Source organism: Mustela nigripes, chromosome 7 (genome assembly GCF_022355385.1).
Source record: "Mustela nigripes isolate SB6536 chromosome 7, MUSNIG.SB6536, whole genome shotgun sequence".
NCBI lineage: Eukaryota > Metazoa > Chordata > Mammalia > Carnivora > Mustelidae > Mustela > Mustela nigripes.
This window is the reverse complement of record NC_081563.1, coordinates 30,930,965-30,942,093: the sequence shown is the minus strand read 5'-3', so window position 1 is coordinate 30,942,093 and position 11,129 is coordinate 30,930,965. Positions and strand designations below refer to the sequence as shown.

The 11,129-nt window shown below is 48.9% G+C and overlaps 1 protein-coding gene and 1 long non-coding RNA gene across 2 annotated transcripts; one reads left to right on the top strand and one right to left on the bottom strand.

Moving 5' to 3' along the window:
* Positions 1-1,683: 1,683 nt before the first annotated feature.
* LOC132021298 (uncharacterized) lies at positions 1,684-2,513 on the bottom strand. The gene is made up of 2 exons (XR_009405284.1): positions 2,438-2,513; positions 1,684-2,321 (listed from the first exon to the last, which is right to left on the bottom strand). It is a non-coding gene; the product is annotated as an uncharacterized LOC132021298 (long non-coding RNA).
* On the top strand, positions 2,454-10,904 carry LOC132021297 (cytochrome P450 1B1). Its single transcript, XM_059405474.1, has 3 exons — positions 2,454-2,852; positions 3,149-4,288; positions 7,070-10,904. The coding sequence occupies exons 2-3, from the start codon at positions 3,243-3,245 to the stop codon at positions 7,656-7,658; spliced, it is 1,635 nt and encodes a 544-aa protein (XP_059261457.1). The 5' UTR covers positions 2,454-2,852; positions 3,149-3,242; the 3' UTR covers positions 7,659-10,904.
* The last annotated feature ends 225 nt before the right edge of the window (positions 10,905-11,129 follow it).

Sequence of the window (11,129 nt, the reverse complement as noted above, 5' to 3'; positions counted from 1 at the left end):
CGTGCAGCTGTCTCGAACTGAATTATTAGGCAAGGGGCTTGCTAAAGCTGGACATTGTAAAGTTATGAAACTCATCTCAAAGGGTGTGTAGACCAACCCAGCTCTGAAACCAATGTTTGTTTATTCCATTGCTCAAAAACAACTTCATCATGGATTGGAGAGCTCTGCTACAGTGTGTGACATCATTTCCAGAGAGAACCTCTCAAAAACTACTGAATGGAGACTTTTACAAAAAGCATTTTCTTATCAGGTCAGACATTTTATTGTTGGTCTCTCACAAAATATGATTTTCAGACATCTCTTTGGGCTTCTTAAGGCATAGTCCATAGGCCTCCTTCATCCAGTTTTACTGCAAAAGGGAACCACACTATTTCTTTGTGAACCTCACAGTCCTCACTTCCATAAACAAAAACAAGTATTCAAAGAAATTCTTCCAGCTGCTGCTGATGATGATGATGATTATTATTTTAGCAGGCAGGAAAGATGGCATTTGTGCTTTTCTCACCTGAGGATTTCCTTCCACATAAACTTGTCTGATGGATCTGGAATGAGACTGAGGGGGGTTCGAATTCTGGCTTCACCTCTTGAGAGGTAGTTAAGAGGTGGGAAGGGGAGAAAACCATCAAACATTTCAATCACTTCCTTGAAAAGAATCATTTAAGATTACAGTGTTGTTGTTGTTGATTTAATTTTTACTTAAAAGGGTTACTTGGGTTACTTAAAAGGGGTGGAGGGGAACAGGGAGAGAGAGAGAATTTTAGGCAGTCTCCACACCCAGGGGGGAGGCGACACGGGGTTCAATCTTACAACCCTGAGATCATGACCTCAGCCGAAATCAAGAGTCTGATGCTTAACAGACTGAGCCAGCCAGGCGCCCCAAGATTATACTGTATGTCTGTAATTGTATTATTGCAGTGCGTGTGATCTTGGTTAAGTCACATAACCTCTCCGAACACCAGTTTCCACCTCTGCAAACTGAGAAGCAATAGAACAATAGAGATTTCCAGCGTGGGTAATACTCAAAGCGCAGAGTTGTCACGTGGTAACCCCCCAACTTTTATGACACTTGAGAATCCCAGAGGCCCGGAGGTACAATTCCACCCTGGTCAACTACCAGACATCTCACCCTTCCCCGGGCTCGCCCTTTCCCCAACCTTGCGGAGAAGCTCTTTTCTCCCCCGGGGCTTGAAAATGCTTTGTACCAGCTGGTAAAGGTAGGGCGCAGCCAGCGGGGGAAGCTACCGGGGACGGAGCACCTCCTGCTTCCCCTTGGAAGGAAGCGTCCCCATCTCGAGTTCACAGCGCCCAGATCCGCCTCCCGATAAGGTGGTCAGGGCGTCCTCCCGGCTGGCCCCCGGGGTGCGGCAGTGCGTGCGCCGCGGAGGGCGGTGGCAGCGGGTACCCCGCCCTGGGCTGCCGCCCCCGCCGCCTCGGCGTGTCAGGTGCCGTGAGAAGCGCCCAAGGATATGACCGGAGCCCAAGTCTTTCCAGAAGCCGCGCACGCAAAGGTCTGCTCTGCACGCAAGGGGGAGGGACAGCAGAGGAAACTTCAACCCGATGAAATTGGTAGGCGCGAGGAGAACGGCCTCCTGCTCCTCCTCCCCCTCCCTCCGGGATCCTCAGAGCGCCTTCCCTCTGCTCCTAGCCCCCCGTTCGCCCCAGCTTGGCTCCGGGCTCTGTGCCGACGGTCTCGGACGCGGCCAGCGCGACAGTGCGCGGGTCTGGGGGCGGCGCCACCTCGGGGGACTGCGAAGCCGGAAGCCTCTCGACCAGCTGCGCGTGGCCAGCGCTGGTCTTTGTGTGCCCAGCACCGCCCGGGTCTGGGAGCGGCGTCTTTCGGGGTTCTTGATCTCTCTGCACAAGGTGGAAGGAGAACTTTGCCCGCCAAAGGGCCTCATCCGAGGGGCCTATTTGTTTGCAAGAAAGTTACAATAAAGTAAAACAACTGGGGATATGCTGTAAAGGCAAGCCACCACCATAACCCGGGCAGTCCGCGTTCCTAAACCGACAGGTTCCCTCCCCCGGCCCGGGCGCCCAAGGATCCCGAACGGGTTTGTCTCGGAGAACAGAGCTCAGTCACCGAGAGGAAAGAGGAGTCATGCGCTCCGGGCGCGCGGGTGGGGGGGGGGCGCGTTCCCATCCAGAGCCCCGCGAGACGGGCAGGTTTCGTTCCCAGCGCGCTTCCGGGAAACTGCGGCTTCGCTGGGGAGGGACTGATTAAAAGTGGTTTTCCGGCAGGCTGGAAGCTCACACCGCAGCTCTGGCAAAGCCGACAGTCACTGTGCCAAGGCCGTCGGGAGAATTGGGGCCGCCTTGCGTGACTGCGGGAGCACAGCGACGGGGGTCTGAGCCGCTGGACCCTACCCGGCGCCCCGCCCCCCGCCCCCCCCCCACAAGCCCCGCCCCGCTCCGCCAGGTCCACCCGCCCAATGCAGACCTTAAAAGTCGCGCGGGATGGCGCGTTTCAACTCTGGAGTGACTGTGCGCAAACGGGCCACGCCTCTGCGACACCGGCTGTCGGAGACACGCGGGGGTCCTGAGGGCTGGGAATTGACTGCATTCGTTGACCCCCCAGTCTCAGTCCGCACTCTGTGAGAAAACCCCGCTTTGCCGAGGCCCCAGGTATAGCGGCGATCTGCAAAGAAGGGACCCTTCTTGGTCCGCATCCCAGTCCCAGCGCCTCTGGCTCGGACGACGCCTAGAGGCTACTGAGTGGGTGCCCAAGCTCCCAGAGCAGCAGGTGTCCCGGCTAGGTCTCCGATTTCCTGGAGACCTCTTGCCCTCCACAAAGGCCCCAGCCCTGTTTCGGAGCCGTGCATCCCGCGCCCGCAGGAAACCGCGCCACCTCGCAGGTCAGTCTCTCCGCAGAGCTGCTTTCCCGCGACCTTGCCGGGCCGGGGTGGTAGGCACCGAGAGGGAACGGAGCGCCTCGGTCTTGATGCCCTCCGGTTTGTCCCCGAATTGCTGGGACCGTTAGGCCGCTGGGGGTTGAGGTGGGGACGGAGAGTTCGGGGCACAGAGAGGTGGAGACACGCGTTTCCCTTTCTTCTTAGGGGAAGGGGTTTGGGCCGGGAAGAAGCGTCCTCTGCTGCTTGCCCAGTGCGCGCGCCCTGAGCTGACCTACGTGCCACCTCCTCCTTCCCAACAGCGCAGCGTAGCCAGACGCCAGGGGTAGGGGCGCGGGGCGCCGGCTCCTTCCTCCGCACACCTGAGCGCCACGCCTCCGTCCATCTCTCTCCGACATGGTCACCAGCCTCGGCCCCGACGCTCGCCTGCAGCCGAGCGCGCTGTCGTCCCAGCAGACCACGCTCCTGCTGCTCCTTTCGGTGCTGGCCTTGGTGCACGTGGGCCAGTGGCTGCTGAGGCAGCGGCGGCGACAGTCGGGGTCCGCGCCTCCGGGCCCGTTCGCGTGGCCGCTGATCGGAAACGCGGCGGTGATGGGCCCGGCGCCGCACCTTTCGTTCGCGCGCCTGGCGCGGCGCTACGGCGACGTCTTCCAGATCCGCCTGGGCAACTGCCCGGTGGTGGTGCTGAACGGCGAGCGCGCCATCCGCCAGGCGCTGGTGCAGCAGGGAGCCGCCTTCGCCGATCGGCCGCGCTTCGCCTCCTTTCGTGTGGTGTCCGGCGGCCGCAGCCTGGCTTTCGGCCAGTACTCCCCGCGCTGGAAGGTGCAGCGGCGCGCGGCGCACAGCACCATGCGGGCCTTCTCCACGCGCCAGCCGCTCAGCCGGCGAGTCCTCGAGGGCCACGTGCTGGGCGAGGCTCGCGAGCTGGTGGAGCTGCTGGTGCGCGGCAGCGCGGGCGGCGCCTTCCTCGACCCGCGGCCGCTGACGGTGGTGGCGGTGGCCAACGTCATGAGCGCCGTGTGCTTCGGCTGCCGCTACAGCCACGACGACGCCGAGTTCCGCGAGCTGCTCAGCCACAACGAGGAGTTCGGGCGCACGGTGGGCGCGGGCAGCCTGGTGGACGTGCTGCCCTGGCTGCAGCGCTTTCCCAACCCGGTGCGCACGGCCTTCCGCGAGTTCCAGCAGGTCAACCGCAACTTCAGCAACTTCGTCCTCGACAAGTTCCTGAGGCACCGCGAAAGCCTGCAGCCCGGGGCCGGCCCGCGCGACATGATGGACGCCTTCATCCTCTCGGCGGGAACCGAGGCGGCGATGGAGGGCTCGGACGACGGCGGCTCACGGCTGGACCTGGAGTACGTGCCGGCCACTGTCACCGACATCTTCGGCGCCAGCCAGGACACGCTCTCCACGGCGCTGCAGTGGCTGCTCATCCTTTTCACCAGGTAAAGCCTCCAGGAGGCGTGGGCCGGGCTTTTCCTCCCCTGTAAAGGGCGGAGTGGGGCTGGAATATGCTGAGGGCGCGACCAACGCCCAGGGTATGTGGTTCCGCGCCAGGTCCGCACCTCTCCAAGCTGAGATCTCGGAGACCGCGCGCGCACCCTACCCAGCCGGGCCCCGACCGCCCGCGGCTTTGATCTTGTCGCTCGCTACCCCTCCAAGTGGGGACAGAATTGTGAGAGCCGCCTGAAAGGCAGGATCTTCTAAGTGTCCTCAGATCAGTCCTGGTCTCTGCCTCCTTGGCACAACAGAAGCAAAATCGGCACGGTTCCGAAAGAAAGGGTAACGGGGGATACGTTCAATAAACACAGCAGCTCCTTGGCCCGGCCGGTCCCCGGCGCAGAGCAGAGGCCGCCCAGCCCCTGCGCTGCCCGCCAGCCGCGCGTCCGGGCTTTGTTCCCGGGCACAGGGAGCCCCGCCAGCGCTTACCCGGCACGGAAGCTTTAGGAAGGCGGCCAGAAACTAGCAGGTTGTGCTGGGTTTACGAAACCGCCGCGCTAGTTGTGTTAGAAGTATCCGAGTTAATAAGCCGCAGAAGCAGTCACTTTTACCGAGCGCAGAGCGGCGTCCGGGAGGGCAAACGGGGCATCCAGGAGGCGGATGCACTTTTCTGGTCCCCGGGCCCGGGTCGGTGGGCAGACTGATCAGCAGTGGCCACCTGGATTAGGATCGCAGACCTCTGGGAAGCTCTACACGCAGGAAGCAAACGGGTTGCTGGTATAGGGTGTTGCTAGATTTAGAAAATAAAAAATAAAATTCACGCAGGACATGCTCTTGCTAAAAGATTAACCATTGTTTATCCGAAATTTAAACATTTAACAGAGCAGCCTGTTTTTGTCTAGGAACCCTACTCTGGGGCAGATGGCTCACTCAAGGCACATCGTGGTTGTCTTGAGAGACCTGAAGTCCTGGTTGTGCCATTTCTTGGCGCAGAAGGGAGCCACGGTGGGGGCGGGGGGAGGGATGCTGAATTTGCTGGCAATCCAGACATTGGAAGGCAAAGACTGTTTCTTTTCTTATTAGAATCCTCCAACCTCAGATCGGGTGCAAGCACTTTTATAAACTGAATTTTTTGTATTTTTAACATTGCATTTCAGTATTAAGAGCCCAGAAACACATATAGGCAATGAGCAGAAACCAAATACAAACAAGTTGATAATAGATTGGGAAGAAGACATCCCAAAACGAGATCAATAGGTCTTCTATGTCCCTCCATAAACATATCATCTTTTGAAACTGCGCGCGCTCTCTCTCTCTCTTTAAATCAGAAACTGAATTGGGCAGCATAAGTAAATAAAACAATTTTGGAGTCACTTTCAATTCAATATAGCTGATGAATACATTTTTCTTCCTTTTAGTGAAAAGACAGTATGATGGAGGTTAGCAAATTACACTGCCCATTTTTGTATGTAAGTTTCTTAGCAAAATACAACCATGCCCAGTTGTTTATGTCTTCTCTATGGCTGCCTTCACAGCACAGGGCAGAGCTGAATAGTTGTGACACAGGGATTTGATTGGCAAAACCTTAAATATTTACTGTCTGACCTTTCATGAAAAGGTTTGCAGACCCCTGAAGTATGATGTTCATGAGGCAGTTTTTTAAATCAACCATAATTTCATACCATACATGCTTAAATTTTTTTCAGAGATGCAATAATAATTTACTTTTTTTTTAAACTTCTGGCATTTTCACTTACTGTAATGGACATTTTCCTATTTTTTAAAACTTTATTTTAGTGATTTTTGATGGCTCTCTATTTTTGTCATAATAGTCCCATGATATACGATCACTTCTTTTAACACTGTTGATTGCATTTTAAAAATTTTGGCTATTGTTTTAGTTACATATTTTTGTATCTGTTGTTTCCTGCATATACATTTCTAGGCATGGATTACTGGGTTTAAAAAGACTGGGGAGGGATTACCCTTCTGCATCTTGCTTTGTACTCAGATTTTGTTCTCCAAAAGGACTGTACTATTTGTATTGCCAACAGTGAATAAGCATTATAGTTTGTACCATCGAACACTGGGGATTTCCTTTTACGTTTAGAAGATGTGTAGCTTTATCAGGACACCAATTTGTGTGAAGTGAGAGCAGTGTATGTCTTAGAATTATCCTGGGAAATGAGAGAAAAAAGGATCAGCTTTGGAGGCTGCTTTTCTTACTTTTGTGGACCCTGGGTGGGACCTCTTGCCTCTGTAGAGGCTTACCCCAAGTGATTTTTTAGTGACATTTCATGACATTTTTTTACTACATTGGAATAAAGATAATTAGGTTAAAATTACATATTAAAACATTTTCTTTGACCTAACAGCTCCTTTTTTTGTTCCCTGATTTTGAATGAAATGAAAACATTTTCATGGGCCCCTGGAAAGTTTTGTGGGTCCTTGGCACTGTCTCCTGTGCCTCATGGAGAAATTGTCTTTGTTAGGACCTTTTTCAGACTAGAAAACTTAAAGACTGTTTTCGACTTACGATAGGAAAAAGAGCATCAGCCAGGTGAGGCTTGCTACAGGAAATAGAATTATTAGTTTACCCATCCCGTAATTTAGTGAGAAAGTAGGAAACTGTTTGGGATTGTTTTCTCTTTGAGGGGTTGGCTGTGTTAACTCAGCCACTGATTCAGATAAAGAAAATGGCATGAAAATAAACGGTCATGCACTTCCTAGATAAAAGAATTCATTTGCCTCCTTTACTTTCTCCTTCTGTGTTAACAACCCAACAGGTATCCTGATGTGCAGGCTCGGGTCCAGGCCGAACTGGATCAAGTCGTGGGTAGAGACCGGCTGCCCTGCCTGGACGACCAGCCCAAGCTGCCCTATGTCATGGCCTTTCTTTACGAAGCCATGCGCTTCTCCAGCTTTGTGCCTGTCACCATTCCTCATGCCACCACCACCAGCGCCTCCGTCTTGGGCTACCACATTCCCAAGGACACGGTGGTTTTTGTTAACCAGTGGTCTGTGAATCATGACCCCGCAAAGTGGCCTAACCCAGAGGACTTTGATCCGGGCCGCTTCTTGGACAAGGACGGCTTCATCGACAAGGACCTGACCAGCAGTGTGATGATTTTTTCAGTGGGCAAACGGCGGTGCATTGGGGAAGAGCTTTCCAAGATGCAGCTGTTTCTCTTCATTTCCATCCTGGCTCACGAGTGCAATTTCAAGGCCAATCCAGACGAATCCACGACGATGGATTTTAATTACGGTCTGACCATTAAACCCAAGTCATTTAGTATCAACGTCACTCTCAGAGAGTCCATGGCGCTCCTTGATAGGGCTGTCCAAAAGTTTCAAGCCGAGGAAGGCTGCCAGTGAGAAGCCAGAAGCGAGCTCAAATTTTGGAAATACTCAAGTGGGGGGCGGGGGGATATAAGACTGTTCTAGCTCCTCTGTGCCACTTTCTCAATTGGCTTCTAAAGTGAGCATCAACCAATGGACCCGCTGATGAGGGGCTTCACGGACCTGTGCTCAGAGCAGCTCAGGGCTATGAAGGAGCTCCTGGATTTTTGGAGCCAAAGAATTAAAGGGTCCAAGGTATTTTTACACAATATTGAGTGCTGGTAATAATATCTTGAGGGAGCATCCTTTGGAGTTGAAACCCACATATGCGCACCCACAAATGACCTAATGAAGAACAGGTTCAGTAACCACACCTTCCAGGACTGACATTCCAAGCGCTGAAATCTGCTTCATAGGAAACCACAGTGAGCAAAATTTCTGAAAATACTGTTGATTATGCAAAGGCAAATCATTTCAGTGTAAGACGCGGGATTGAGGGTGACAAGGGAAGAGGGTAAAGACCAGAAACTCCTTTCTGACCTCTTTGGTCAAAAATAGTTTAGGGAGTATCTCTGGATGGGTTTGTCTTTTTGCCTACTGATGTGCTTTCTCTTTTTTGCATAAATCATGAGGTCATTTGCTTATAAAGAAATCAATAGTGGTTGATCCAATAGTAGGCTTCGATGATTTATCATGATTTTGAAGTGTAAGTTGTTAAACTGTCAAAAATTCCAAGCCGAAGTCACACCTCTGCTGTTGCCAAAGTATAGAATTTCAGTGATGAGGAAAAAAAAATATTTACCAGCCCAGCTAAGCTTTATGGCATATGATCATAATGCTGATTTCAGTAAGTCTCGTAGAATAAAAAGGTCACCAAATACTATTCAATATATTTACTTATATAATTATTTGTAAGTAATATGTATTAGTTATTAGATTATTAACTAGTATTAGTGATTTTAAGAAAAGTTCGAGTTAGGTACACCTTTCCAAAAGAAAGACCAAAAAGTACAGTTCAACCAATTTAGTCTCAAATACTTGAAATGAGCCTATTTTGACATCATGGAAACTAACATAAAGCAAAGTCCATTCTCTCATCTGCAACTTGAATCAGAACTAAAAAGTCTCAAAATTGGATCTCTAAGATGCGTTCCTTATTACTTTACAACATATTTTCTAAAAATTATATTCACCATCTAGAATCTTCTTGTGAAATCAATGTTGTTAATATGCTATAATTCTAAACTCTCACCATACTTAAATTTTAATTTAATTTTAAAGCTGTTCTGATTGTTGAGTTTCCATTGAAGTTACTGGAAATCTGACCGTTAGCCTGTGCAAGGCAAAAAAATTTAACCTGTGTCTGCCTGGTGAATAGGGAAAAATGCAATGAACTATCCAGATCTTCTCTTTATTAGAAAACCAGGGGGGAAATTCCCATCATACTAGGCCTAGTTTCTTAAATGATTTTTAAAAAATAGTGTCCATGTCTGTGTTTTGGAAAGTCAGAATCAGAAGGTAGCGTTGGGAGGCTGTTTTGAGGATTGTATCACGTTCCAATGGAGCTGATCAGATCAGGCGTGCTGTTCAGAATGGCCGGCCTGGTGAGCAGCCCACTTTGATAACTGTGAAAACATGAAGCCTGAAGGAAATATATATGTTCCATTTATGTAAAGAGCCCCAAAACCTAAAACACACACGCAAAAACAGAAAAACAAGGCAAAACAAAAAAACGCACGATGGAAAGTGGCAAAAGTTCAAAGTGAAGGTTGGAGCTTTAACTTTCCGTTGCGTGTGAACTTTCAGAGGAAGGTATACATGTCCTGAGAGTTTACTGCTTCTTACATTCTATTCAGCTTTTTGGGAATCTTTTAATCATGTTACAAAAGGAGGCATGTCTGATGGCTCTGCATAGGGGCGGTGAGAAAAAAGATAGGAAAAGGAAAAGGAAGAAATATGATTAAGCTTTCCCCCACTCATTCCAAATTAATTCCTCTGAAGCACAAAATTTGAAATATGAACATTTAGAAAAATGTATCACCGGCTAAAGTTCAATCCCAAGTATACTTAAAAAAAAAATCTACAACACAGAAGATCTATTTTGTAATTTGGAATTCTTTTATGAATAAACATTTTGTATGCTTTTAATCAATAAAATCTCATAGCTCTAACTCTTGAGGATGGAGACCCATGACAGTATTTTTAAAGGCACTAAAGCCAACTGTAGAAATCAGGCTTACTCACTACATTTAAATTTTTTTGTCACCCACTATGCTAAAACGTGGTTACCCCCTTCCCCTAAGCAGGGCCAAGACAGTGATTTTAGGTTGCCCTAGCCCACTTACTCTGAGACATGTGTGGTACAAGAGCAAGCATGTACCAATCTGGATGCCTCATTAAGTCAACCAAGTCCAGATGTGCTATAATCTGTTTGTACAGATGTAGGCTCAGTTCGGCTGAGACTTCTGGCAACGGAGAAGGACAAAGAGAGGTGGGTTCCGGGAGGCTACCTGGCTTATTTAAATGCAACTTGGTTATTCTCTGTTTTATAATCTAGTTAAAGGAAGGAAAACGAAACCCAAAACAAACAAATACAAATAACCAAACTTGGAGGCTACAGTAATCCAGCTACTTACTCGTCTAATCAGAAAACCTTACTATATTTCTTCCAGACAGAGAATGTATTTGCTGGTCGCTATTGTAGTTGGAATATCTACTCTCCAGGTTATGGTAACAGTTAAAGTATATTGTTCCTTAAATAATTCCTTTATAAACTGAAGCTTTGACTTTGCAAGAAGATGACTTTTTTCCCAAACAAAAAGATGTCTCAGGTTTGTTTTGTGGGTTATCTGAAAGCTTTTTTTTCTCCCCTCCCTCTAAAAGCTTTCACGTCTCAGAACTTAGCCTTCACCTGTGAAATGCTATTACGGCCTTAATATTTCCGTATTAGATCTATATTAGATCAAATAGTTGCATGGCGTTTATATGAATTTGTATGTTTTTAGCTATGACACATTGTGTGGTATTTTAGTAGATGTTTATAGCTCAATGATAACTTTTTATTTAACCTTTTCCTATTTTTGTATTTTATCACCGACGCTTTTAACATTTAGGGAGCTACTGTTGTACATGCTTGTGACTGAATACATTTTGGCGACACAGGGTTAACATATATCTTTTAGTGTGTGATTGACCAGGTTAAAAACATTCTGTATCTGTAATTACCTATAACCTGACACCATTACCAAAATAATAAAAATCACTTTCTAGTCTTGTTATGAAGTTTTACTTTCTGTTGTAGCGAATCTGCTACCTTTTTTTCAACATGCATCCACTCATTTCAACTCCGACTTACAAGTATTTGAATTAAAATGTTGCCTTGTAAACATTTTACTTGGTCATTTGACATTTTAGGCTGCTTGCCTTTTTTTTTTTTTTTTTAAGTAGGTGTTCAGCATTCAGTTTCCTACCAAATTTCTGATCTCCATATTTTTCAGTTTATGAGCA

Bases quoted from the DNA above. Each gene is read 5' to 3' on its own strand.
- LOC132021297 (XM_059405474.1), top strand. From the start codon at position 3,243: ATGGTCACCAGCCTCGGCCCCGACGCTCGCCTGCAGCCGAGCGCGCTG. The intron at 4,289-7,069 runs GTAAAGCCTCCA...ACAACCCAACAG, and splicing joins CTGCTCATCCTTTTCACCAG to GTATCCTGATGTGCAGGCTC.